The sequence below is a fragment of the Ranitomeya variabilis genome, chromosome 2 (genome assembly GCF_051348905.1).
Source record: "Ranitomeya variabilis isolate aRanVar5 chromosome 2, aRanVar5.hap1, whole genome shotgun sequence".
NCBI classification, from domain to species: domain Eukaryota; kingdom Metazoa; phylum Chordata; class Amphibia; order Anura; family Dendrobatidae; genus Ranitomeya; species Ranitomeya variabilis.
The window spans coordinates 702,101,725-702,128,867 of record NC_135233.1 but is presented as its reverse complement, the minus strand read 5'-3'; the positions used below and the strand labels follow the sequence as shown (position 1 = coordinate 702,128,867).

General features: G+C 42.7%; 1 protein-coding gene across 1 annotated transcript in view; it reads right to left on the bottom strand.

The window, feature by feature from the left end:
- LOC143807646 (uncharacterized) overlaps nt 1-27,143 on the bottom strand; it is a 1,106,746-nt gene that overhangs the window by 472,566 nt on the left and 607,037 nt on the right. Inside the window, exon 41 of the mRNA XM_077289447.1 lies at nt 20,246-20,296. Within this exon, the coding sequence (XP_077145562.1) occupies nt 20,246-20,296 (51 nt within the window). The remainder of the gene's footprint in view (nt 1-20,245; nt 20,297-27,143) is intronic.

Below are 27,143 nucleotides of genomic sequence, written 5' to 3'. Positions count from 1 at the left end.
AAACAGAATAGTTAGACAAAAAACATTGATTTATTACAAAAAAATCTGCATTCTTTTGGCATGTCACTTTAAAGGCTTGAAGTAGAAGTAACCTCATGTAATACACTGTTGATATTTCTAATGGAGTCATAATTTCACAGCACAGAGGCTTATACCTTTGGATGGGTGAGGAAACGTATTTTAGGTCACAAAAATGTACAAATCTATCAGGCATATGCACCTCTGTGACTTCATGTATCCTTGCTTCATTCAATTAGTTCTGGTGCTTTAGCTGTCTCTCTGCTTTTCAGTTGAATCTAGATTGCGTGTAACATTTAGAAAACTAAACTTTACCTGCAGCGCTCCTATAATTTCTCTCAATGACTTCTGAGTGCATTCAATGATCACCCTGAGACAGTGTCTGTTCTTGCAATTTCTTTAAATCATGATCAGTAATGACATTTTTTTGACACGTATGCCTGGATTTCTCTTATATCATGACCTTTGGATAATTTGTAAAGTGACATTGCGCTAATAAAGTATTAAAGATTGAAGTTTTTCTTGAGTCTGACATTTCAAAGAATATGACCTACTTAAATTCATCTATACAAGTGAAAATTACACTATAAGTTCTTTGACAAGGTAGCCATGCGTGAATTGCTTGTCTAACGAAATTAAATCACATGACCTTAACAATGTCTTGATTAATCTTTTACTGCATTCTCAATAAAAATATAACACCATCCCATATTAGGGGTGAATTTATCATTATTTTTGTTCAAATATTAATAATAATAATAATTTTATGTCTACAGTGACAACATATTCTGCAGCACTTTACATTTTAGAGGGGATTTGTACAGACAATAAGACATTACAGAATAACAATAATTACGTAAAACAACAGATCCCAAGAGGAATGAGGGCCCTGCTCGCAAGCTTATAATCTATGAGGAATTAGGGAAGACATGTAAGGTGGATGGTAACAATTGCTTTCATTGTTCTGACGAACCATAGTGCAATAGATCAAGTGTTCATGTAATGCTGCATGAATCAGTAGCCAACCAGTATCTATAAAAGTGCAGGCACAGAGGGCTATTAAGTGCACAAAGTGTCTGAGAGCATAACATAAGGGTCCTGGTTATGAAGATAATTTTGAATGGGCAACACAAGGATAGTTAGATAAATATGTTGAGGCAGTAAGCCAGTCTGAAGAAATACATTTTTAAGGCACATTTAAAACTGTGGGTATTGTAGATTAATAAAATTATCCTGGGTAGTGCATTCCAAAGAATTGGCGCAGCACGCTAGAAGCCTTGAAGAAGGGAGTGGGAGGTTCTGATTATTGAAGATGTTAACCTTAGGTCATTAGCAGAAAGGAGGACACGATTAGGATGGTAGCCTGAGGCAAAGGAGGAGATATACGGTGGTGCTGAACGATGGAGTGCTTTGTGGGTGATGGTAGTAGTTTTATACTGGATTCTGGAGTGGATGGGTAACTAGTGCAATGAATGGCACAAGATAGAGGCATTGGTGTAACGGTTGGTGAGGAATATGATCCTGGCTGCCGCATTCAGAACAGATTGGAGCTGGGAGAGTTTGATAAGAGGGAGACCGATTAGTAGAGAGTTATAATAGTCCAGATGAGAATGAATAAGAGCAACAGTAAGAGTTTCTGCAGAGTAGAAAGTAAGAAAAGGTGGAATTTTAGAAATGTTTTTGAGATGTAGAAAACAAGAGCGAGCCAGTGATCGGATGTGGTGGGTGAATGAAAGATCTGAATCAAGTATGATCCCAAGACAGTGGGCATGTTGCTGGGAAGTAATAGTAGAACAACACATGGAAATGGCAATTTTGGGAATAGGTAGGCTAGTAGAGGGAGGAAAGACAAGGAGTTCAGTTTTGATTAGTTCAGTTTCAGATAGAGGGAGGACATGATGTTGGAGACATTGGTAAGACAATCACTGGTGTTTTGTAATAATGCAGGCATGATGTCAGGAGTAGAGTAATATAATTGGGTGTCATCATCGTAAAGATGGAAATGGAAACCAAATCTACTAATTGCTTGTCCAACAGGGGCAGTATACAGGGAAAAGAGGAGGGGGGCTAGGCCTGATCCTTGAGGAACCCCAACAGTAAAGAGAAGATGAGAGGAGGAGCCAGCAAAAGATACAGAGAAGGAGTGGTCAGAGAGGTAGGAGGAGAACCAGGAGAGAACGGTGTACTTGAGGCCGATGGAGAGAAGGATAGTGAAGAGGAGCTGATGATCCACAGTGTTTATCGCTGCAGAGAGATCCAGGAGAATTAGCATGGAGTAGTGACCATTAGATTTAGCTGTTAGTAGATCATAAGATACTTTAGTGAGGGTAGTTTCAGTAGAGTGTAAATAGCAGGAACCGGATTGTAGAGGGTCAAGAAGAGAGTCATCTGAGATATAGCAGCTTAGAAGGGAGTGGACCAAGCATTCCAAGAGTTTAGAGATGAAGGGAAGATTAGAGACAGGTCTATTGTGAACATCACAGTTTTGGTTGAGGGATTTTTTTAAAGTAATGGATGTATGATGGCATGTTTAAACGAGGAGGGACAGATACCAGAAGAGAGAGAGAGGTTGAATATTTTTGTTAGGTGAGTGGTGACAGCAGGGGAAAGATTCTAGGAGCCTAATCAATTCTTCTTTCATGACTAGTTTAAATACAGATAGTGTGCAAGATGCAGTGGGGGAGGGAGGACAGTGCATGGTATGAGAGCATTGGGAGAAAATTTCCTGTCTGATATGGCCATTTTTTTCTTTAAAATAATTGGCCAGATCTTCAGCGCAGTCAGCGCAGAGATCTATGTTTGGGTCCTGCAGTCTGAGATTGAGTAGGGAATGAAAAGTGTCAAAGAGACGTTTAGGATTATTGGATCATGAGGAGATGAGGGTGTTGAAATAGGTTTGTTTGGAGACCGAAGGGCAGAGTTGTATGTTTTAAGCACAAGCTTGTAATGGATGATTCAGCATTTTTTATAGAAATTGCACTGAAAATTCAAGCAAATTGATTGCAGAATTGCAAAAACTCTAAAAATAGAGAGAATGCCCCTTAATAAATTTGGTCCCTTTCATTAGGACATGTTTATATAGCACTGTATGAAAAAAGTCTTAAAATTTCAGTTCATTGGCCTTTATTACTTTAAAATCTTTCATTAGATAGCCTAGACCTCTGTCTTTCTAATAGAGAGCTATTAATCACCTGTATAGACATAAAGCTCAATGACAAAAATGCTAACAGCCTACAACCACCAATATAGAACATTAAAGAGGACCTTTCACCATTTTTTCATGTTCAACTGGATCTATGATGTAATAATAACTGCAGAGAAGAATAACAGATTTTTTTTATTTCACCTCTTTTTGTCACTTAAGCAGTTATTATTTTTTTTGTCCAAGGGGGCATTACCTAAAAAATTTCATTGAGGTGTGTACTTCTTCCTCTTTTTTGGCTCTGTTTAATCATAAGCAGGCAGCCATAAACTTGGGAAAGAAGAACAGACTGCTCTCCTCCCCACTGTGATGACTTATGCTGGAGCTCAGCAGACCTGAGTGTGATTTACTGACAGCTTTCAGCTTTCATATCTGGTAGTCTCATTACACACAATTCTAGTAGCACTCCTCTTAATATGGTGCCAGCTCTGCAATCATATGCAGGCATCCACATGCTAAGAGAAAAAGCCCACTCCCCACTGTAGATTAGAGCAGGCTCTGTGGGAGACATAATGACTCAGTCTGCTCGCCTTACTACTAGAGTTGAGCGACTTTTACTTTTTTCGGATCGAGTCGGGTTTCATGAAACCCGACTTTGTCAAAAGTGGGTTCGGGTGAAATCGGCCAATTATTGCGAAAATTCAGGGGCCGACTGAAACCCGAAACCCAATGCAAGTCAATGGGGAATCAAAGTCGGCAGTGAGTGGAGGACAGGAAAACACCTACAGTGCCCATTTTAATGTCAAAAACATCAATTATTATTACTTAAGCTTGTCAATCTTAATTTACTCTATAATAATAGTTAGGCATTGAAAACTAGGGGTCATTTGGCTAAAGATGTGGGGGGGTAGGGCTGGCTCAAGATTTTTGTGGGCCCAGGAAACGCGGAATACGTCATGGCGGTGGAGCAGGGAGAGGTAAGTATTTCAACTTTGCAAGTGCTGTGATCCTGAGCAAGCAGGGGGGGCCCACTCATTCATAGGAAGGTGCAGATGAAAGTGCAGGTTCCTTCATCTGGTGGGGGGGCATACTTGTTGGTGATGTCACTGGCACAGGGCCCCTCATAGTACGGCGGTGTGTTTGACGGCGGGTGGCGCCTCCCACTGGCAGAGACACTTTTGCGTACTATGAGGGGCCCTGTGCCAGTGACATCGCCAACGAGTATGCCCCCACCAACTGATGATGGAACCTGCACTTTCATCTGCACCTTCCTCTTTGTCCCCGTGTAAGGTGGTATAGCATGCAGGAAGGGGAACCTGACTTTCAGCAGGGTCAGATTCTGGCTGTGTAGAGTGCAAGGGGAATGTAGTGGTCTGGGTCAATGTACCAACAGACTCATCTAGCAGTGGCTGGGCAATGGGCAGGATGGGGAGGAAACACAGATATAGGCCCAAATAATAAAGTAGGCTAAATGCAGTTCAAAATTGGTAACAGGACTAAATAGGCGGCAATGCTTTGTTCAGTGGAGGAAAACTGTAATGAGCGGCAGACACAGTTAGTAGGCCCAAATAATAAAGTAGGCTAAATGCAGTTCAAATGTGGTAACAGGACTAAACAGGCGGCATTGCTTTGTTCAGTGGAGGAAAACTGTAATGAGTGGCAGACACAGTTAGTAGGCCCAAAAAATAAAGTAGGCTAAATGCAGTTCAAAATTGGTAACAGGACTAAACAGGCATCATTGCTTTGTTCAGTGCAGGAAAACTGTAATGAGTGGCAGACACAGTTAGTAGGCCCAAAAAATAAAGTAGGCTAAATGCAGTTCAAATGTAACAGGACTAAACAGGCGGCATTGCTTTGTTCGGTGGAGGAAAACTGTAATGAGTGGCAGACACAGTTAGTAGGCCCAAAAAATAAAGTAGGCTAAATGCAGTTCAAAATTGGTAACAGGACTAAACAGGCGACATTGCTTAGTTCAGTGGAGGAAAACTGTAATGAGTGGCAGACACAGATATAGGCCCAAAAAAAAAGTAGGCTAAATGCAGTTCAAATGTGGTAACAGGACTAAACAGGCGGCATTGCTTTAATCATTGGAGGACAACTGTAATGAGTGGCAGACACAGTTAGTAGGCCCAAATAATAAAGTGGGCTAAATGTCTGCCAAAAAAATGTTCATAAATAAACAGGTGGCATAGCTAGGTACAGGGGTGGGCTCCTCTGCTGAGTAGCAGACAGTGGTAGTAGGCACAAAGTATTAACTGGTCTAAATGGAGGCCAGGGCCCCTGTATATTTTAACTATCATCTATTATTTCAACAAATTTGTATTGGCAGGGCCATTGAAGGATTTAACAGCACAGACTACACAGTGGTGGAGCAGGGACAGGTAAGTATTGCAAGTGGTAGAGCACTGTTGGGGGGAACACTCTCTCATGGGTGGCGGTACTGGCATAGGGCACCTCATATTATGACGGTGTGTTTGACATTGGTTGTGCACCACCACCGTCAGAGACACTTCATTGTACTATGAGGGACCCTGTGCCAGTGCCATCGCCCAAGAGTGGGCCCACCCACCAGTCCAGGCAAACAGCACTCGCACGGGTGCTTGCGCCAGGTGGTGACAACGGCCCTGTGGGGGAAGTCCATTTAGGGAGGTATAAAAATGTCCTATGGTGGACATTCAGCAGCTGCAAACGGAGGAATTGGAGAAGTCAGTAAGAGGAGGCCAAAAGCAAGACATTTTTCAGGCAAGATACGTCTCAGCAGGGGAAGGTGGGGCAAAATAATTTGAAATCCATGATTGGTTCATTTTAATGAAGGTTAGATCATCAACATTTTGGGTAGCCAGACGTGTCATTTTTTCGGTCAGTATTGAACCAGCAGCACTGAAGACTCTTTCTGATAGTACACTAGCAGCAGGGCAAGCGAGCTCCTGTAATGCATATTCTGCCAATTCAGTCCAGGTGTCTATTTTAGATGCCCAGTAATCAAAGGGGAATGACCTGTGAGGGAGAACATCGATAAGGGAGGAAAAGTATTTAGTAACCATACTGGACAAATGCTGTCTCCTGTCACTTTGAATTGATGCAGCAGTACCTGTTGTGTCAGCGGTCATTGCGAAATCACTCCACAACCTGGTCATAAAACCCCTCTGTCCAACGCCACTTCGGTTTTGTGCACCTCTAACACCTCTTCCATGTTGTCCCCTATGGCTCGTGTGAGAACCATCACTGCCGCTGTGTGCTGGGAATGCCTGAACCAAATGGTCTACAAGAGTTGCTTGTTTAGTAGCCAATATTTGCTCAAGGTTCTCATGTGGCATGATATTTTGTAATTTTCCTTTATATCGTGGATCCAGGAGGCAAGCCAACCAGTAATCATCATCGGTCATCATTTTGATAATGCGAGGGTCCCTTTTTAGGATACGCAAGGCATACTCAGCCATGTGGGCCAATGTTCCAGGTGTCAATTCACTGCTTGTGCTGGGTTGAGGAGCACTTTCTTGCAAATCAACATCACTCGTGTCCCGCAAAAACCCTGTACCTGACCTTGCAATGCCACCAGTTTCTATTGCCCCCTGAGAAGCATCCTCCTCCCATAAATATTCATCCCCATCATCCTCCTCCTCCTCCTCTTCATCCACCACCTCATCCAGGAGAGTCCCCTGAGCAGATAGTGGCTGACTGTCATTAAGGCTTCCCTCCTCCTTGGCTGTAGACGCCTGCTCCTTAATGTGCATCAAACTTTGCATCAGCAGACGCATTAGTGGGATGCTCATGCTTATGATGGCATCGTCTGCACTTACCAGCCTTGTGCATTCCTCAAAACACTGAAGGACTTGACAGAGGTATTGTAGCTTCGACCACTGCACACCAGACAACTCCATGTCTGCCATCCAAGTGCCTGCCCGTGTATGTGTATCCTCCTACAAATTAATTACAGCATGCCTCTGTTCGCACAGCCTCTGAACCATGTGCAGTGTGGAGTTCCACCTTGTTGCAACGTCGATTATTAGGCGGTGCTCAGGAAGATTCAGTGATTGCTGATGGTTCAGCATACGGCTGGAGTGTACGGGCGACCGGCAGATGTGCGAACAAAGTCTTCACACCTTCAGGAGCAGGGCTGGTAACTCCGGATAATTTTTGAGGAAGCACTGCACCACCAGGTTCAAGGTGTGAGCCAGGCAAGGTATGTGTTTCAGTTCTGAAAGGGCTATGGCAGTCATAAAATTCCTTCCGTTATCACTGACTACGTTGCCTGCCTCAAGATGTACACTGCCCAGTCATGACTGAGTTTGTTGCTGCAAGTACTCAGCCAGTACTCCTTCGGTGTGTCTGTTGTCGCCCAAACACATTTGTAACACAGCCTGCTGACGCTTACCACTAGCTGTTCGACAATGGGACACCTCGTGTGCAACACTGGCAGCTGCGGATGGAGTGGTTGTGTGACTGTGCTCTGTGGACGAGCTTTCGCTTCTGGAGGAGGAGGAAGAGGAGGAGGGGTGGTGAACACCTACAGCCAACTGTTTCCTAGACCGTGGGCTAGGCAGAACTCTCCCACTATGGCTGTCCCCTGTGGACCCTGCATCCAGTGTGCCGTGATGGACATGTAACATCCCTGGCCATGCCTACTGGTCCATGCATCTGTTGTGAGGTGCACCTTTCTACTGACTGATTGCCTCAGTGCATAGACAATGCGGTCTTTGACATGCTGGTGGAGGGCTGGGATGGCTTTTCTCGCAAAGAAGTGCCGACTGGGTAGGTCATAGCGCGGTACTGTGTAGGCCATCAGGTCTTTGAAAGCTTCGCTTTCAACCAACCGGTAGGGCATCATCTCTAACGAGATTAGTATAGCAATGTGGGCATTCAAACCCTGTGTACGTGGATAAGAGGATTAGTACTTTCTTTTCCTAACAAAAGTCTCTTGTAGGGTGAGCTGGACTGGAGAGCTGCATATGGTGGAACTAGTGGGGGTGGTGGTGGACATGGCGGATTGAGAGAGGGTTGGTGATGTTATTCTTGATGTTGGCCTACATACAGTGTTTCCTACTAATAACCTTGTGATTCCCTGACTGCTTTGGCCTTTCGACGATACCTCCACATTTGCTGCTGGTGGTGTCCTAACCGGTGGGCTTACAGTGAGGGAAGCAATGTAGCGTTGCTGACTACCTTCATTCTGAGCAGGTGCACCAATGGTACGTGACATTTGGTAGTTAGTCCAGGCTTGCAAGTGCATGCTGGTTAAATGTCTAAGCATGCACGTTGTATTAAAATTTTGAAGATTCTTCCCTCTGCTAAAGGTCTTTGAGCATTTCTTACAGATAACTTTTGATTGTTCATTCGGATCTTGGCTAAAATATTGCCACACTACACTCTTCCTACTATGGAATACCTTTTCAGGCATTGCACGCTGTGCTACTTTCACCGGAGGGCCACGCTGTCCTAAAACTGTTTTTGTTTTTGACACACGTTTTTGGCCTGATACGGGCCTGCCAGTTGACAGCTGTTGCGATGTAGATGGCTGTTGCGGATCATCCTCCTCCGCTTCTGAGCTACTGGCAGCGGCACCCTCTTCCCCCAATGGCTGCCAATCTGGGTCAACAACTGGGTCATCTATCACCTCCTCTTCAATGTCATGTGCACCTTCCTCTGTGTCACCGTGTAAGTTGCTACAGCGTTCGGGACGGGGCACAATAGTCTCATCAGGGTCAGATTCTGGCTCAGTACACTGCGAGGGCAATGTAGTGATCTGAGTCAATGGAACAGCATAATAATCTAGCTGTGGCTGTGCATCAGTGCACTCCATGTCCAATTCATCTTGTAATGAGCAGTTAACAATTTGCCTTTCTAACCCAGGCATGGTATGTGTAAAGAGCTCCATGGAGTAACATGTAGTGTCGCCTGACGCATCCTTCACTTTTGGTTTGAGTGAAGGACACAAGGAAATGTCTTGTTCCTGACTGGGAGCATCCACTGACGAATCGCTGCTTTTATATTTGGAACTTTCTGAAAAGGAGGCGAAAGAGCTGGCGGCTGAGTCAGCAAGAAAAGCCAAAACCTTTTTCTGCTGCTCTGGCTTTAAAAAGCTGTTTTCCAACTCCCAGATAAGGGAGCCTTCGAAGCCTTGTGTAGCCAGATGATGACACTGCCTCAACATCTCCAGCCTTAGGTGCTATTGTGCTTTTGCCACTCCCACCAGGTGCACCAGCACCACCACCATCAGTACCAGCGGAAAACCACCACCCACGGGCTCTTCCACCATACTTCCTCATTTTTGGAAAATCTAACCAAAATAACATCCATTATATGGTACTGTAAAACAAGGTAGAAGGTGTATATAAACTTCCTGAGAATTTAAATCTCCCTTTTTTTTGGGAGACTGAACCAAAACTCAGGCCCTGTGCATAAAACAACACAATGTAAGTGGCAGAAAGTGGCTAGCTGATATACGACAAACTAACAGGACTGAAGTATATCTACTTTGTGAGAATTTGAATCTCACTTTTTTTTGGGAGACTGAACCAAAACTCAGGCCCAGTGTATAACACAACACAATGTATGTGGCAGAAAGTGGCTGGCTGATATACGACAAACTAACAGGACTGAAGTATATCCACTTTGTGAGAATTTGAATCTCACTTTTTTTTTGGAGACTGAACCAAAACTCAGGCCCAGTGTATAAAACAACACAATGTAAGTGGCAGAAAGTGGCTGAAAGATATATGAAAAAATACAAGGACTGTAGAACAATTTCAATCTCCCTACATTGCTCTCAGGACAAGTATGGCAGCAATAAAAAGGACTGCTGCACACAAAAGTGTCGACAAATAAACAAGATACCGGTGCAGAAAGGAGCAACAGGATTTTTGCTTTTAAAAAAGCAGTTGGTTTGCACAGCAGCAGTGCAAACAGCAATGCAGCTATCAGGGAGCCTTATAAGGCAGCCTAATAAGCTACAGAGCTGATGCACAAAAATATAGCCTCCACTGTCCCTGCAAAAAAAAAAGTGGTGTTGGACAGTGGAAATCGCTACAGTACAAGCAGTTTGGGGTTTAATCTTCCTTCCCTAACTATATTTCTTCTTCTGATGAAGCTGCAGCAAACTCTCCCTATGCTAAGATCGGCAGAAGTAAGATGGTGGTCGGCGTGCACGCCCCTTTATAGCCCCTGTGACACCGCCGAAAGCAAGCCAATCACTGTCATGCCCTTCTCTAAGATGGTGGGGACTGAGACCTATGTCATCACGCTGCCCACACTCTGCGTCCTCCTTCATTTGCTGAAAAATGGCACTGAAAGCATCGTAAAAAACGCAACTTTTGCACGCAGATCGCCGACCTCATGGCCGATCCCACACTAGGATCGGGTCGGGTTTCACGAAACCCGACTTTGCCAAAAGTCGGCGATATTTGAATTTGTCCGATCCGTTTCGTTCAACCCTACTTACTACATGTGATGGAGCACAGCTGACCTGAGTATGATAAACAGCTTTCAGCTTTCATCTACTGCTCCTCCACTCAATGATTTGTGGAGATGAAAGCTGAGAGCTGTCAGTTAACCACACTGAGCTTCCTAGTGCTCCAGCACATGTCATCCCATTGCCGTGAGTAAAGCACGCTGTTTGTCAAAGCTACTGTGGGTGCATGCTTCCTTTTCTAAAGTGTGCTGATGCTTGCATATGATTGCTCAGCATTAGAAAGAGGAAAAAGTTTAATCCTTCAGTAAAATCTCTCTGGTAATGTCCTCTTGGACTTAAAAAAATTAACCATTGAAGTGCTAAATATTTTGGTTCCTATAATCTCTGAAGAGGTGAAATAAAAAATAATGTTTTATTCTGTTCTGCAGCTCATTACAATGAGGTTAGTTCAATATGATCAATTTGGGGGAAGGACCTCATTAAAGATTTTTTCCCATTTAGAAAACCCATTTTTTATACAAATTCTGTGATATGGGTCTGTTAGTGTCGCCTGGCAGTTTTAAAAAGGGCTACCGCAGACAAGCTTGCACTGACTACACTGACTACCAGGTCCTAGGGGAGATATTGCCTTCATCTTTTAACTATTGTATAGCGATATGGATTTACATAGGTGACCACAGTAGTTTTTGCTGGCTGGTGGTGCATCTGACAGGAATGGTCAGGTGGCTGGGTCAGATTCAGGAAACAATACACAGTGAAAAATCAAAACATAGAAGAATGGTCAGGAAATAGTATAAGGTAGTACTGAATATAGAGGCAATATGGACTAAAACTGGCACAGAAAATTGACTCTCAAAAGCTTAGGTATGGAGCCGTCCAGCATATTAACTAGTGAGGAATTAAACCGCAAGCCTCCAGGCTGAGCGGAGGACAAGTCTGTGTGGTAAATCAGGGTTGCTATATAGTCACCCTGTGTTGCGCAACAACCAAAGTGGAAATAGAGGGGACAGGCACAGTCCTGGATGTCATAGCTAGAAGTTCACTAATCAGGATCCTCATCTCTTGGTCAGAGTATAGAGCAGTTCAAAAGACGTTTATTTTTCCGAAGGCCCTGTCTTCTCCTTAATTAACAGACAACCAATTGATATTAATGGACACTGTCAAATGTTTCATATCTCTTTTGATAGAACTACAGAGAAGCCGGACTCTTTGCCTACAGGTTTGCCCACCTGATCGCTAATCTGTTGATCATTGGAAGCCCCAGCAAGAGAACACTTAGTGATCTGCTTAATGTGAAGAGATTTTTCTTACAAATAGGGATTAGCCAAATAGGAGAAATATTTTAAGAATCTTAAAAGCAGTAAACTGCTATGCTCATTTTAGAGTTTTGGATAAAAAAAAGTGATACAAGATCAATAAAATATATAAAAAAATAAATCAGCAGCACATATTTTTGGGACTTTTCAAATGTATCAAGCACAATACAGTAGTGTGTTTACTACAATAATTTTCAATTACTTAAAAAATAATCTTTTATTAATTTCCCCCTTATGAATTAAAATGAAAAGGAAAAAAAAAGTGCAAGGTGAATTAAGAATCAGTGAGAAAAACTCACTACATACGGCATATAGAAAATACCTCAAAATGTTTTTTTTTCTAACCTCTTATGCAAAATACAATTTTGTGCACAGCAAATGTTAAAGTGACAAAACACACATTGCATACCATTATGAAGCAAGCTGTCATGATGCAATAAACCTTAACTTGTTATTCAGCAACGTACAAGTCATTAAAGGGAGCTTATCACAAGGTTCTGCTGCCCAAACCATGGCCAGCTTGAAACTCACTGTTACTGCTTTATTGTGGCTCTTTATGTTGGCTCGGTTCACATTGCGTTGGTGCAGTCCGTTCAATGCATGTGTTAAACGGACTGCACCAATGCCAGTGCCTTTTAAAGATCACATTATGCGATCGCGATAGCGCAGATGCTCCACCTACGCTATTGATGACGGACCCGGAAATGCTGCAGACCGCGTCCGAGGGTCCATCACAGAATGACGGCACATCGCTAACGCATGCCGATTATGACATGCGTTAGCGATGGGCTGCATAATGGCAGTCAATGGGTGTGCTGAAGCATCCGTTACATTGCGTTAGTGCCGCTGTGTAACGGATGCCGTCAGCGCATTGCCATTGACGCAATGTGAACCTTACTCTGAAATGCTGCAGCATAGTCCTGGCCTAAAGCGAACACCGTACAGTGACTTACTGCCACTGGCCTTGAAGTCACCTTGTAAGTATAGTTAACTCTGAGGCTTGTTTGCTGAGTGCTCTAGCCTAGAGTAAATATCGAGCCCGAGATGCTATGGAATGGTGCTACAAAAGGACCGAGCAGTGGGCATGGAGCAATGGCAGCAGTTGAAGAGGTAAGAGGTGAGGTGAGCTTAAGTATTATTTTTATTTTACATGTTACTATCATTATGTTCTGGAGTCAGGAGAGACCTCAAGGCATAATAAGTGACATTTCAGTTTCTGAGAATAACTTCTTTGCGAATCCACTTTCCAGATAAATTCTGCACTAAAAAGAGTATTTGATTTTTGTCAGATTCGCTCTTCTCTATAAAAATAAGTATATATCATAAGCTTTACGTTATTAGCTGCTCAAAATATAGGTATTACATATTGTGACCTCAACACATATGTTCACACAACAAATCCTGTGACCAAAAACAAATCCTATGGAGTTTATATGAATGAATTGATGTGTTCCCAGTGCTCCAATATTCACCAACATTCTAGAAATTTACTGTATATGTTGATGACAATGTTAACTCAAATTCTGCATTATTCTTCTTATTTTGTGTGGAATGTCAACATTTAAGTACAATGAAAACTCTTAGGTATGGAATAACTTGAGACATATTGGAGTTCATGGATATCGTAGGAGGTACAATTTCCATGTTTTACACTTATTGTTCAAGTTGAAAATGATAACATTTCTTTTATAAAAAACATGTGGCTCAATGATTGTGCAATATTTCACACAATAAAATGATTTTAAATGAGAAAAAATGTTGGAACATATACCTTTCCCAAGGTTATTTCAAACATCACAGGTAATGGCATGCATTAATATTAGGAAATGCTACCACCTTTCATAAAAAATGTTATCAGCACAGGTGTGCTAATGGGAGAGATTGGTCAAGAATAGCATTATGTATTCTATTCCTGAACCTATAATTGGAATAAGGTTCATCAAATCTATTAAAAGCCATATGGCTCTTAATAAACCTGGTGCATTTTTGGGCCTGTGGCTGAAAATGAAATTTACACCAGCCACAAAATGGGATAGATGTCAACTACAATGTAGTCCAGTGTTCTGACATACAGTATAAAAAATGTGTTGGATGATGATTGCCCTTGCCCCATTTATTCTATGTACTGCCCACTGTTGAAAACTGTGAAGGAAATGACAAAAAAGATTGAAAAATTTTGCACAAAATGTTGAGAATATTTGATAACAGTGTATAAATGAGATTTGATAAACTTTTTTCCACTTTACTGGCATTGTCATCTATTGTGAATTTATTTTTCATCTTGAAATCCAGATGTACAATCAGCAGTGTATCCTCTCTATGTAGACTCAGACAAATGGATAATTGAGACAAGCTAATAATGATTTGTAGGAATGCTAATTTTGGAATTATTGACATATTTAATCAGGTTGACAATTACAAGCTACAATTGAGCTAAATGCTTTTCGTTGGGTGTGATGATTTTTAAACTAATTAAAAATCATCAATTGAAAAAGGATATGTGCTACAGAGAACATGATGGTCCATTTTCTCAGAACGATCAGCATATTTACCAAGGTAATTTCAAGTTATGCCTTTTTCAAGGGATAATTGATAACTTTCCAATCGATGGGGGTCCAACCATCATGGCCCCCAGCAATACCAGAAAATGGGGCTTTGAAGAGTCCAAAATGAGCAGAGAAGAGATCAATCATGCAGACTTCCGATCCACTCATTCTAATGGGAGTGCCAAAGTCCAGCCGAACGTGCGATCTGCAATCTCCGACGCTTCAAATAACAGTGAATGGAATGACCAATACTACATTGAGCTGGAGTTCTTCAGAGCACTGGTTCTCAGTATCACTGGGAGCGACAGAGATCTGACCACTAGTGTTTGGAAAATTACCCCATAGCTGGCGGATAGGGGATAACTTTTGAAATTGAGACTACCACTTTAAATGACCACTGATTGGATCGACTTCCATACAGTATAGCAGATCAGTGGTCGTTAATGACCACTGTTGGATGTCTAAATGAGCACAAAATCTGTTAAAGATATTGCTATAGCTGATACAAAGAGATCAACATCCTATATATTCATTTAATAATACTGAAAATGGTGAGAATGACATTTTTATGCAAATATATTTTTAGTTTCTTTTATACTTAAGAATCTGTTATGTTTTATGAGTAAATTATTAAATTGTGTGTATTAAAAATCACAGAACAGTAGACAAATATTAACCTTGTCACCATTCAGAGAATTACTGCTCATTCATGGCATTTTCCATAAAGAGAATACATTTTCTAAAGTGTATTAGGTAATTTTGCAAGATTCTATTAAAATCTTCTTATTTCATGCATCATAGAATCTTTACAAGCTACTCTGTATCACATTTTCCCTGAATAACCATAGAAACTTTTTCTCCTAGATTATTTTACAGAAAAAACTATTTTGAAATTGTAAAAAAAATGAATCAATAAAATGTGTGCCCAAAGTTTAGGAATTTACTGAACCTGTTGAATAAGAAGAATTTGATCTTTGCTTCTAGGGGGTCACTTAAAATGGCCACCACTATTTTACACATTGCAGAAGATTGCAACATCCAGAGAAGGCTTACATGACTTCGAGTGTGGCCATGCGGCTTTCTTCATAATGCCTTGCAGCAATAAAATCCCACGTTTTAGCACAACCAATCACATGGCACTATTATAGCTCCAATAAAAGCAGAAATAGGGAATATAGCAGCTATTCTGTGACAGTGAGCGACATACCAGAGCTGGCAATGATTTCCACAGTGGTTACTTTGCTGTTGATGCATTTTTACTGAAGCAGAACACCAATTATGCTAAAAGCAAAATAATAGCTTACTCACAAAGTGTGGTTGTCACATATTACTGACTTTTTGCACACCTGTTATATTAGTTTTATGTTACATATACACTGCTCAAAAAAATAAACGGAACACTAAAATCCCACATCCTAGATATCACTGAATGAAATATTCCAGTTGTAAATCTTTATTCGCTACATAGTGGAATGTGTTGAGAACAATAAAACCTAAAAATGGTCAACATAAATCACAACTGATATCCCATGGAGGTCCGGAGTTGGAATGATGCTCAAAATCAAAGTGGAAAATGAAGTTACAGGCTGATCCAACTTCAATGGAAATGCCTCAAGACAAGAAAATGATGCTCCGCAGTGTGTATGGCCTCCACGTGCCTGTATGACCTCCCTAAAATGCCTGGGCATGCTCCTGATGAGGCGGTGGATGGTCTCCTAAGGGATCTCCTCCCAGACCTGGACTAAAGCATCCGCCAACTCCAGGACAGTCTGTGGTGCAATGTGACGTTGGTGGATGGTGCGAGACATGATGTCCCAGATGTGTTCAATCGGTTTCAGGTCAGGGGAATGGGCGGGCCAGTCCATAGCTTCAATGCCTTCATCTGGCAGGAACTGCTGACACAATCCAGCCACATGAGGTCTGACATTTTCCTGCAGTAGGAGGAACCCAGGGCCAACCGCACCAGCATGTGGTCTCACAAGGGGTCTGAGGATCTTATCTTGGTACCTAATGGCAGTCAGGCTACCTCTGGCAAGCACATGGAGTGCTGTGCGGCCCTCCAAAGAAATGCCACCCCACACCATTACTGACCCACTGCCAAACCGGTCATGCTGAAGGATGTTGCAGGCAGATCGCTCTCCACAGCATCACGTCTGTCACATGTGCTGAACCTGCTTTCATCTGTGAAGAGCCCAGGGTGCCAGTGGTGAATTTGCCAATCCTGGTGTTCTGTGGCCAAGCGTCCTGCATGGTGTTGGGCTGTGAGCACAACCCCCATCTGTGGATGTCGGGCACTCAGACCATCCCCATGGAGTTGGTTTCTAACCGTTTGTGCAGACACATGCACATTTGTGGCCTGCTGGAGGTCATTTTGCAGGGCTCTGGCAGTGCTCCTCCTGTTCCTCCTTGCACAAAGGCTGAGGTAGTGGTCCTGCTGCTGGGTTGTTGCCCTCCTACGGCCCCCTCCACATCTCTTGGTGTACTGGCCTGTCTTCTGCTAATGCCTCCAGCCTTTGGACACTACGCTGACAGACACAGCAAACCTTCTTGCAACAGCTCGCATTGATATACCACTCTGGATGAGCTGCACCACCTGAGCCACTTGTGTGGGTTGTAGAGTCCTTCTCATGCTAGCACAAGTGTGAAATTATAACCAACATTCAAAAGTGACCAAAACATCAGCAAGATAGCATTGGTACAGAGATGTGGTCTGTGGTCCCCACCTGCAGAACCACTCCTTTATTGAGTGTGTCTTGATAATTGCCAATAATTTCCATCTGTTGTCTATTCCATTTGCACAACAGCATGTGAAATTGATTGTCAAACAGTGTTGCTTCCTAAGTGGACAGTTTGATTTCACAAAAGTTTGATTTACTTGGAGTTATATTCTGTTGCTTAAGTGTTCCCTTTATTTTTTTGAGCATTAATACTGCAGCCAGTTGTCATTTTTGTTTTGTTTTGTTGCAGCTGTTTTTTCGGTGTTTAGGGACTATTTTTTAGTTGGATCTTTTTCTGATGGGGGTGAATTGTGAAAAATACAAAAGAGATGTAAAAAAATGCAGACTTAACTATAGGTGTATTGCCAGGAACACCGCACTGCACTTGCTCACTGAGCCAGTGTGTGTGTCCTGAGTAAAACAAACTGTGCCCAAAGATACCTGTGGATCGGGGCAGCAGCGGTGAAGATGTGTGCTTCAGACAATCAGGACCTGAAGCACGTGACTGCTGGGAGCATGGCCTAAGCTCCAGAGAACTAGGAGCTGAAGGAAAACTCCATCCAGGTTAACCCTAAAACCACCTAATCCCGGAAACTCAGTAGACCATGACATATATGTCACAAACTACAGATTTTTTGCAAACCCATTTTGTTAGTCAAATTTGACATAGAGATATTAGTGATGAGTGGATCGAATCCTCTGAGGACTAGGTTTGAGCTGAATTTAATGATATTTGTTGTTCCATGCTATTTCGAATGATTTGAGATTTGATTTATTTGCAAAAAAAGTTGCTAATTTCTGCTCATTTCTTATCGACACCTCTTGTTTTTTTGTTGTGCCATGTACCTAGCATTCCTTGGTGGACCCTTTTGTGGAAGGGGGAAAATATGTTAAAAAATAGAAAAGAAGTAAAAAAAAATATAGCTATTTAGCTATCTTACAAAGTGTGAATGCAGGTTGTGTTAAATGTCACATTGCATGGCTCCTTGTCAACTACAACTGGCAACTTAGTAAGTGACAATACTAAAACATTGTGTCTGTTATGGTTTTCGCAAAGTAACACATGTTCCTTGCATAGTGCACGTCATCAATATGATTGTGCAACACTTTTAAAAGTAATATACCCACTTGAACAAGGTGGTGCTGATGGCCAGAAAAGTGGTTTGGCAAATCAACCGTTATTAGTTGGCAAAAGGATTTGCAGCAATAGAGTAATAATGCAGTCCTATCTTATTTGTGACAGTGCTGCATGATGAAAATCAGTGCTGCATATATTGGAGCATCAGTATGAGTAATGTACGGCAGTGATGCAACTGATTATATTGTGCAACAAAAGAAGCTAGAGCTTATGTTAACTTGAAAGCTGCCATTGACAGGTGATGATGGTTGGCTATCAGTTGCTGAGACCTATGAAGAGGTTCAAAATGTGTTATAAGAGCTAAAAGAATATTTTTTTGAGCATTCACTGGGATACATTTCCCCTGTGGGTGTCTGCACAGTACTGAGCACAAAATGCTAATATTTTTGCTTGCATCATAATTACTATTTATTTCACTATCCTTCTAATTTTGGTGAAAATGTAATGAAAATTCAGTGAAGTGAATTTCCATAATAGTCCCTTTGCAAAGGATTAGGCTATGTGCACATGGTGTTGATTCGTCTGCGGATTTTTCGGCACCGTTTTTGCTAAATCCGCAGGTAAAACGCACTGCAGATTACACATTTTACTCTTCACTATTATACTATTTAGCAGTGTTGGGTATTTTCCTTGTTGCTAATAATTTTTCTTTAGATTTTTTTTTGTACAAATTAATATTTTATTATTTTTTTCCTGCAAGATATTATGTCTAATTGCCTTTCCGGTCTAGGGGGGAGGACATTTTGTCTGTGTGGTATTTATTTCCCCCTTGTCTCATTGTACTCTAGGTCATAATGAAAGCGCCACTCAAGCATTTTTTTTCAGAGCTTGAGTGGTTCTTCCAAGATAAATTCCCTGACTGTAGTCTTATACTTACCTTCCAATGTCTTCATGTTCTATTGACACCAGTCTGGTCCTGTGGCACCAACTTGACATCGCAACTTCCTACTGGCCGTAAGTCAGAAGTAATAGTCACTGCTCTCAATGCAATTTTATGGAAGCCAGAACGAGGCTCTTTTAGACTTGCATAGAAAAGTAACCTCCAGCAAACACTGGAGCTATCCGGCAGGTGAAAAACTGCTGGAGACTGATGGGAGCGGTGGTGATAGAAAGAAAATATGGCTATGGGTAAAAATAAGAGTAGGTGCATTGACCTTAGATTAGGCGCACCATTCCAACACTGCCATAAAAAAGTACTTGAGTGGTGCTTTAATAATCATTTAAGGTTTTTTCAAATTAAGATAATTTTTAGATTCTAAGAACTTTGTGCTGGTTTAAATTATTCTTTTTTTATTGCATTTATAAGGGTTCCTGATCTGAGACACTTGGACAGGTGAGCCTCATGTCCCTCTGCATTTATGCTTGCATACTGTCTAGTACAGAGTTTCCCACATCTAGTCCTGAAGTCCTACCAACAGATTATGTGTTTAGGGTTTCCTTAGTATTGCATGTGTGCATATTGATGGATAATTCCATCACCTGTGAAATACTAAGGAAATCCTGAAAACATGATCTGTTAGTACGCCTTCAGGACTAGAGTTGAGGAATACTGATTTAATAGATGTAAGAACCATACATGTATTTTCAGAGCAATTAAAGCTTTAGAGTACTTTTGGTTCGATGCTAAATGATTCACAAGATTCAAACTTTCTGGAAAAATTCAGCTGAGCTGGTGAATTTGAATTTCAAAACATTCGGTCATCTCTAGTTTAACAAAATATGTGTAGAAAATCAATACATCGTATTTAACGAACACTTGATAGAATATGATGGGATTAAGCAGATCTTGGATGTGTTAATTGTTCAGCAGCAGTATAGAAAACATTATATGAAGCACTGACAATGCAGGAAAATCAATATGAAGAATTAGAGGACAGGCTTTATGCTGTCTTGCTGGATGGGAATAAATTATTTGAATTATTTTTTTATTAAAAAGACAAAGCCAATATTGTCACTGTACCTTGCCTTGCTGCCTTAAGCACTTCTTCCTCTTGTTCTTTTGACAGTCCGTCTGCAAATTATAGATAAGACTTAATCACTTTTTCTCTGCTTATAAATCATGCACCATTAAAAGCAAGGTTTTCAGAATTAGAAGATAATGCTTTCATCTCGTAATCAGTTAACTATCTCTTACAATGCACATGAAGAAATGAATACTAAAAGTAAATGCAAGGAAGTGTTTGTTGTAAATTCCACTTACAATATATTACTTGGTTTTTTATTCAATAACTATATAGTGGTTATAGATAGAGAAAACACAATATGCTCTTGAAGCATAGCTTTAGTATATATACTATATATATCGTAAATAGGTTTGGCCACAAAAAAACACAACCTCATTTCATTTGTATGGTTTTTACAGAATAATGCCCATAAAAAAATCATCAAATTTGTCTTACAGTTAAAACTGTCTTTGCTGGCCATAGCAATCAATAAGACATCAATCTCAATATTATAAGAGCAGTTTAAATTTTTTTTTAAAAAGTATATGCCCCATGATATCCTTTACTGGTAATGGAATGGTACTCTTTGGGGAGGCAGTAGTGTTGTGCATGAATGTGTCCAAAAGCCATATTCCGTTCAGCAAAGAGTTGTGATAATGGAGGCCTATGTACCCACAGACTTACTTATAGAAACATAGGACTGTAAAGAAAAAAAACTAACAACAGACTTGTGATTTGACATTTGTTATTGAAGACAAAACAGGATAGGATTATAAAAAGGCTAAGAAAATTGATACCAAAAAATCCCAGCAACTGCACTCTAGCAGGACTACATATTGGCCCATTCTGCCACACACACACACTTCAATTACTGAATGTTCCGTGTGTTCCTTCTGTGAACTCTAAGCTTCAGTTTCTTCCATAAATTGAATTCAGGTAAGGTGATTGGCTAGACCATTCTAGCAGCTTTGGTTTTTTACTCTGAAACCAATTTAGATTTTCCTTGGCTGTGTGCTTGGGATCATTCTCTTGCGGACATGTCCATCCTTATTTCATCTTCAGCATTCAGGTAAATGGCAGCAGATTTTTATGAAGACTAACTTGATAGACTTATCCCATCATCATTCCTTCAATCATATGAAGTTTGCCAATATACTGAAAAACAGCCCCACATCATGATGTTCCCACCTCCAAACTTCACTGTTGGCATGGTGTTTTTGGGGTCATATGCAGGTTTTTTTGCCTCAAAGCATAGTGCGTATTATGGCAACTAAGAGTTCAACTTTGGTCTCTTCTGACCATACTGTACTGTATTCTCCCAGTATTTCACAGGCTCGTCTAAATAGTGTTGAGCGATCTTTAAACGCACTTGAAATCTGAAATCTTGTGGGGAGCACCTGGTCACGGCCAGTATATGGCGAAATTATGTTCTTTTCACTTCCAGATTATGGCTACAAAAGTGCTCAGTGGAACCTTCAGTAGTTTTCTAAATGTTTCTGTAACCAATGCCATCAGGATGTTTTAAAACAATATGGTTGTCTTGAGACAGCTCACTGGTTTTACCAATCATGAGGTGTTTCTTGTGTGAACCTTGATAAAGATACACCGTTTTCTAGGCCAGTGTTCCCCAACTCCGGCCACCAACAGGTCATGTTTTCAGGATTTCCTTAGTATTGCACAGGTGATAATTGCATCACCTGCACAGGCAATAATTCCATCCAAAAGGTGAGATCCAAACACCTCAAACTTGGATTCGTCTGTCCATAACACTTTTTTCCAATCTTCCTCTGTCCAATGTCTGTGTTCTTTTGCCCATATTAATCTTTTCCTTTTATTAGTCAGTCTAAGATATGGCTTTTTCTTTGCCACTCGGCCCTGAAGGCCAGCATCCCGTAGTTGTATCTTCACTGTAGACGTTGACACTTGCGTTTTGTGTGTACTATTTAATGAAGCTGCCAGTTGAGGACCTGTCACGCGACGATTTCTCAAACTACAGACTCTAATGTACTTGTCTTGTTGCTAAGTTGTGCAGCGGGGCCTTCCACTTCTCTTTCTACTCTGGTTAGAGCCTGTTTGTGCTCTTCTCTGAAGGAAGTAGTACACACTGTTTTCATTGGAAAAAACTGTGCTTTTCTTTAAAAAATAAGGACATTTCTAAGTGACCCTAAACTTTTGAACGGTAGTGTATATATTTATATTTACAGCTCTAGCAAAAATTAAGAGACCACCACTTCAAAACTCTGTCATGGAGAGTCCAATCTCCAGACCTGAACCCCATTGAAAACCTCTGGAATGTAGTCAAGAGGATGATGGATAGTCACAAGCCATCAAACAAAGAATAACTGCATACATTTTTGCACAAGAAGCAGTGTGAATGACTGGTGGAAAGCATGGTAAAATGCATGAAAGATGTGATTAAAAATCATGGTTATTCCACAAAATATTGATTTCTGAACCCTTCCTGAGTTAAAACATTAGTATTGTTGTTTCTAAATGATTATGAACTAGTTTTCTTTGCATTATTTGAGGTCTGAAAGCACTCATTTTAATTTTTTTTACCATTTCTCCTTTTCAGAAAAAAAATGCAACTTTTATTGCTTGGAAATTCGGAGACATGTTGTCAGAAGTTTATAGAATAAAAGAACATTTTACTCAAAAATACATTTTACAGTGGTCTCTTAATTTTTGCTAGAGCTGTATATATTGTGGTATAGCGACCCCTGTGGCAGATAGGGGGCGCTGTGTGTGCTCCTTGAGATATGCATTGAGGCATGTATATGGTGTGCAAGGACCTGTGGTGATGTCACGCTCACCTGACTAGCCATGTGACAGGTACATGGGTGTGGTTACACCTATGTAAAGGAGGTGTGTGGAGCACATGGTGGAATGTGAGTGTTAGTGGGTAAGTGTCCGTCAGGGTGGACACACTTCCGTGTGTCCTGGCAGGACACTGCAAAGTGGCCTGCGTGCTGGACGGTCCCAGGTGGGGACAGACGTCCTGGAAGCACACAGTGACCATTCCATGCTGGAGAGCCTGCGTGCTGGACATAGCACGGACGGTTGGTGTTGGAGGCTCCGGCGAGTGGAGTCGTCCTGGAAGCACCTGGAGACCGTAGACCTGGGAGGTCTTTGTTGAGGACCTGGGACTGACCTGAAGTCAGTGTGAGTGAGAAACGTCTGATGGATACCTCTGTGGAGAAGAGGGATCCAGGAAACCTGTGTGGCACCAACAGGTAACGGGAAGGAACCGTGTGACACTGACACCTCGAAGGCCAAGGGGTGTCCAGGAACCCGTAAAGGTTGCCAACGGGTAACGGTCTGAAAACCATGTATAATGCTGACCGGGGTAAGAGACGAACTGTGGTAAAGATGAATATATGCAGACTGTGTTCAAACTGTTACCAAGTTCCTGTGGATGTCGTTTACATTGTGTGAAATAAACTGAAAAGACTGTGTTTTTGATAGAAAACTGTGCCCGAGTGCTTTGATGCTACTGCAGCTTTACAATTGGTGCTCGAAGCGTGCAAACGGTTCCATAAGAAGCACATGGGCGGTGCTGGCTAAGCCAGAGGAGTCGAACGGTCTGACAACCGTGTGATACTGATTGGGATCAGTGAGCAAAATGTGTTTGTGCTGTAATGCTGTAACTCGGCGGGGTTACGAAGGTGACAAGCGTCTTGTTGTGGATCGGCGAGTCCATGAAGGGGACAAGCGTCTTGCTGTAACTCGGCGGGGTTACGAAGGTGAAAAGCGTCTTGCTGTGGATCGGCGGGTCCACGAAGTCTGCAGTGGAGCCATCCAGAGCATTGTGGAGTGCGGCTGCACTTGCAGCAAGAGGTTCAGCAGTGGCTTGTGATTGCCAGCAGGAGCTGGTGAAAAAAAACAAAAAAAAAAACGTTTTTTTTTCTCTGTGCAGACTTTTAAAGGGCCAGTGCGACCCAAAGAGACATGTTTTTTTTTCCTCTGTACTGTGTGAACTGGTACTGTTGGGTGTACCCCAGGGAAGGAGCTGGTGTCCCTAAAAGGGGCGGAGTCCAAAAAGAGGGGTGGAGTTCCGCCAAATGGTGGTTTCCAAAAGATGGTTGTTAAAAGGGGTGGAGTTCCGCCAAATGGTGCTTTCCCAAAAAAAAGGGGTGGAGTTCTGCCAAATGGTGGTTTCCAAAAAAGGGTGGAGTTCAGCCAAATGGCGGTTTCCCAAAAGGGGGCGGAGCATCCCAAAAGGGTGATGCAGTCGGACTGTTGTCCGGGGCAAATGAATTGTTGGGTATGGAAGTTGGTGCGGAGAGTGCCCTTGTGGTTGATGGTCCTGGGTTGGGCGTGACCGGGGAAGAAGGTGGATGATCCCAACTTACGGACATGACATTGGTGGGAGACCTTGTTACAAAAATGTTGTGACTTGTCGGCTAAAGCTCAGGGTTTACATGTTGACCGCTGGGGGCGGGGAAAAGACCTGACAAAGGTGTGATGATGAAGATGGTGTGTGATAAGTGTTCAACCCTATGGGTTTGAACAGAGGGGCGGAATATGTGGTATAGCGACCCCTGTGGCAGATAGGGGGCACTGTGTGTGCTCCTTGAGATATGCATTGAGGCATGTATATGGTGTGCAAGGACCTGTGGTGATGTCACGCTCACCTGACTAGCCATGTGACAGGTACCTGGGTGTGGTTACACCTATGTAAAGGAGGTGTGTGGAGCACATGGTGGAATGTGAGTGTTAGTGGGTAAGTGTCCGTCAGGGTGGACACACTTCCGTGTGTCCTGGCAGGACACTGCAAAGTGGCCTGTGTGCTGGACGGTCCCAGGTGGGGACAGACGTCCTGGAAGCACACAGTGACCATTCCATGCTGGAGAGCCTGCGTGCTGGACATAGCACAGATGGTTGGTGTTGGAGGATCCGGCAAGTGGAGTCATCCTGGAAGCACCTGGAGACCGTAGACCTGGGAGGTCTGTGTTGAGGACCTGGGACTGACCTGAAGTCAGTGTGAGTGAGAAACATCTGATGGATACCTCTGTGGAGAAGAGGGATCCGGGAAACCTGTGCGGCACCAACAGGTAATGGGAAGGAACCGTGTGACACTGACCGGGGTCAGAGTGAGAGACATTGTGTATGGGCACCTCAGAGGCCAAGGGGTGTCCAGGAACCCGTAAAGGTTGCCAACGGGTAACGGTCTGAAAACCGTGTATAATGCTGACCGGGGTAAGAGACGAACTGTGGTAAAGATGAATATATGCAGACTGTGTTCAAACTGTTATCAAGTTCCTGTGGATGTGGTTTACATTGTGTGAAATAAACCGAAAAGACTGTGTTTTTGATAGAAAACCGTGCCTGAGTGCTTTGATTCTGCTGCCAAGCGAGTGTCCCCCAAGACACGTAGTAGGCGCTATGCTACAATTTAGTAGGCGCTATGCTACAATATATATATATATATATATATATAATTTTTTCTTTTTCTTTATGTTTATCATTTTACAAAAGTGAATGAACAAAGAAGAAATCTTGACCAAACTTAATTTTGGTGTGACCATCCTATGTGATCAAAACAGCATCACCACATCAATGCATTGTGAAAAATGAACAAATGTTCTGTTGATGTAGACTTGTGAAAATCATTGTGTTTCTTGGTATATCACCGTTCTACAGCCAAATTGGTATAGAGACGAAAACAGTTGAACTTACAGCAAATAATTTTGTGGTGTTTAAAACACATATCATACTTGAATTGGCTTATTGGCTCTAATTTTCTTTATCGAGAGGAGGTTGTAATTAACTATGACACCTTTCATGTAGGTTTATAGAAAAACTAGCTATTGAACCCATTCTACGCCCGGGTGGCGAGCATTTATATTGGTATATGGTCTCCATCCTGGTATGTGCTGCTCCCATCTTGCTCTCCCATCCTGTCATGTGCTGCTCCATCCTGCATCCCCATCCTGTCATGTGCTCCCATCCTGCGCCCCATCCTGTCATATGCTGTTCCATCCTGCATCCCCATACTGTCATGTGCTCTCATCCTGCATCCCCATCCTGTCATGTGCTCCCATCCTGCGCCCCCATCCTGTCATGTGCTGCTCCATCCTGCATCCCCATCCTGTCATGTGCTGTTCCATCCTGCGCCCCCATCCTATATAGTGCTGCTCCATCCTGCGTCCCTATCCTGTCATGTGCTCCCATCCTGCGCCCCATCCTATCATGTGCTGCTGTATCCTGCATCCCCATCCTGTCATGTGCTCCCATCCTGCACCCCCATCCTGTCATATGCTGCTCCATCCTACACCCCCATCCTGTCATGTGTGCCCCCATTCTGTCATGTGCTGCTCCCATCCTGTGCCCCCATTCTGTCATGTGCTGCTCCCATTGTCATGTGCTCCCATCCTGCGCCCCTTCCAGTCATGTGCTCCCATCCTGCACCCCCATCCTGTCATGTGTGCGCCCCATTCTGTCATGTGCTGTTCCCATCATGCGCAATCATTCTGTCATGTGCTGCGCCCATCCTGTGCCCCCATTCTGTCATGTGGTGCTCCCGTCCTGCGCCCCATCCTGTCATGTGCTGCTCCCATCCTGCGCCCCCATCCTGTCATGTGCTGCGCCCATCCTGCGCCCTCATTCTGTCATGTGCTGCACCCATCCTGTGCCCCCATTCTGTCATGTGCTGCACCCATCTTGCATCCCCATTCTGTCCTGTGCTGCTCCCATCCTGTGCCCCCATTCTGTTGTAATGTGCTGCACCCATTCTGCCTGTTCCTGTTTCCATTCTGCCATATGTTGCTCTCATCTTTCTCTCTCCGGCTCTACTGCCCGAGTGCGGCTGTGCTGAGTGCGGGCGGCTGTGCTGAGTGCGGGGGCGGCTGTGCGTGGCTGTGCTGAGTTCGGGCGGCTGTGCTGAGTGTGGGCGGCTGTGCGTGGCAGTGCTGA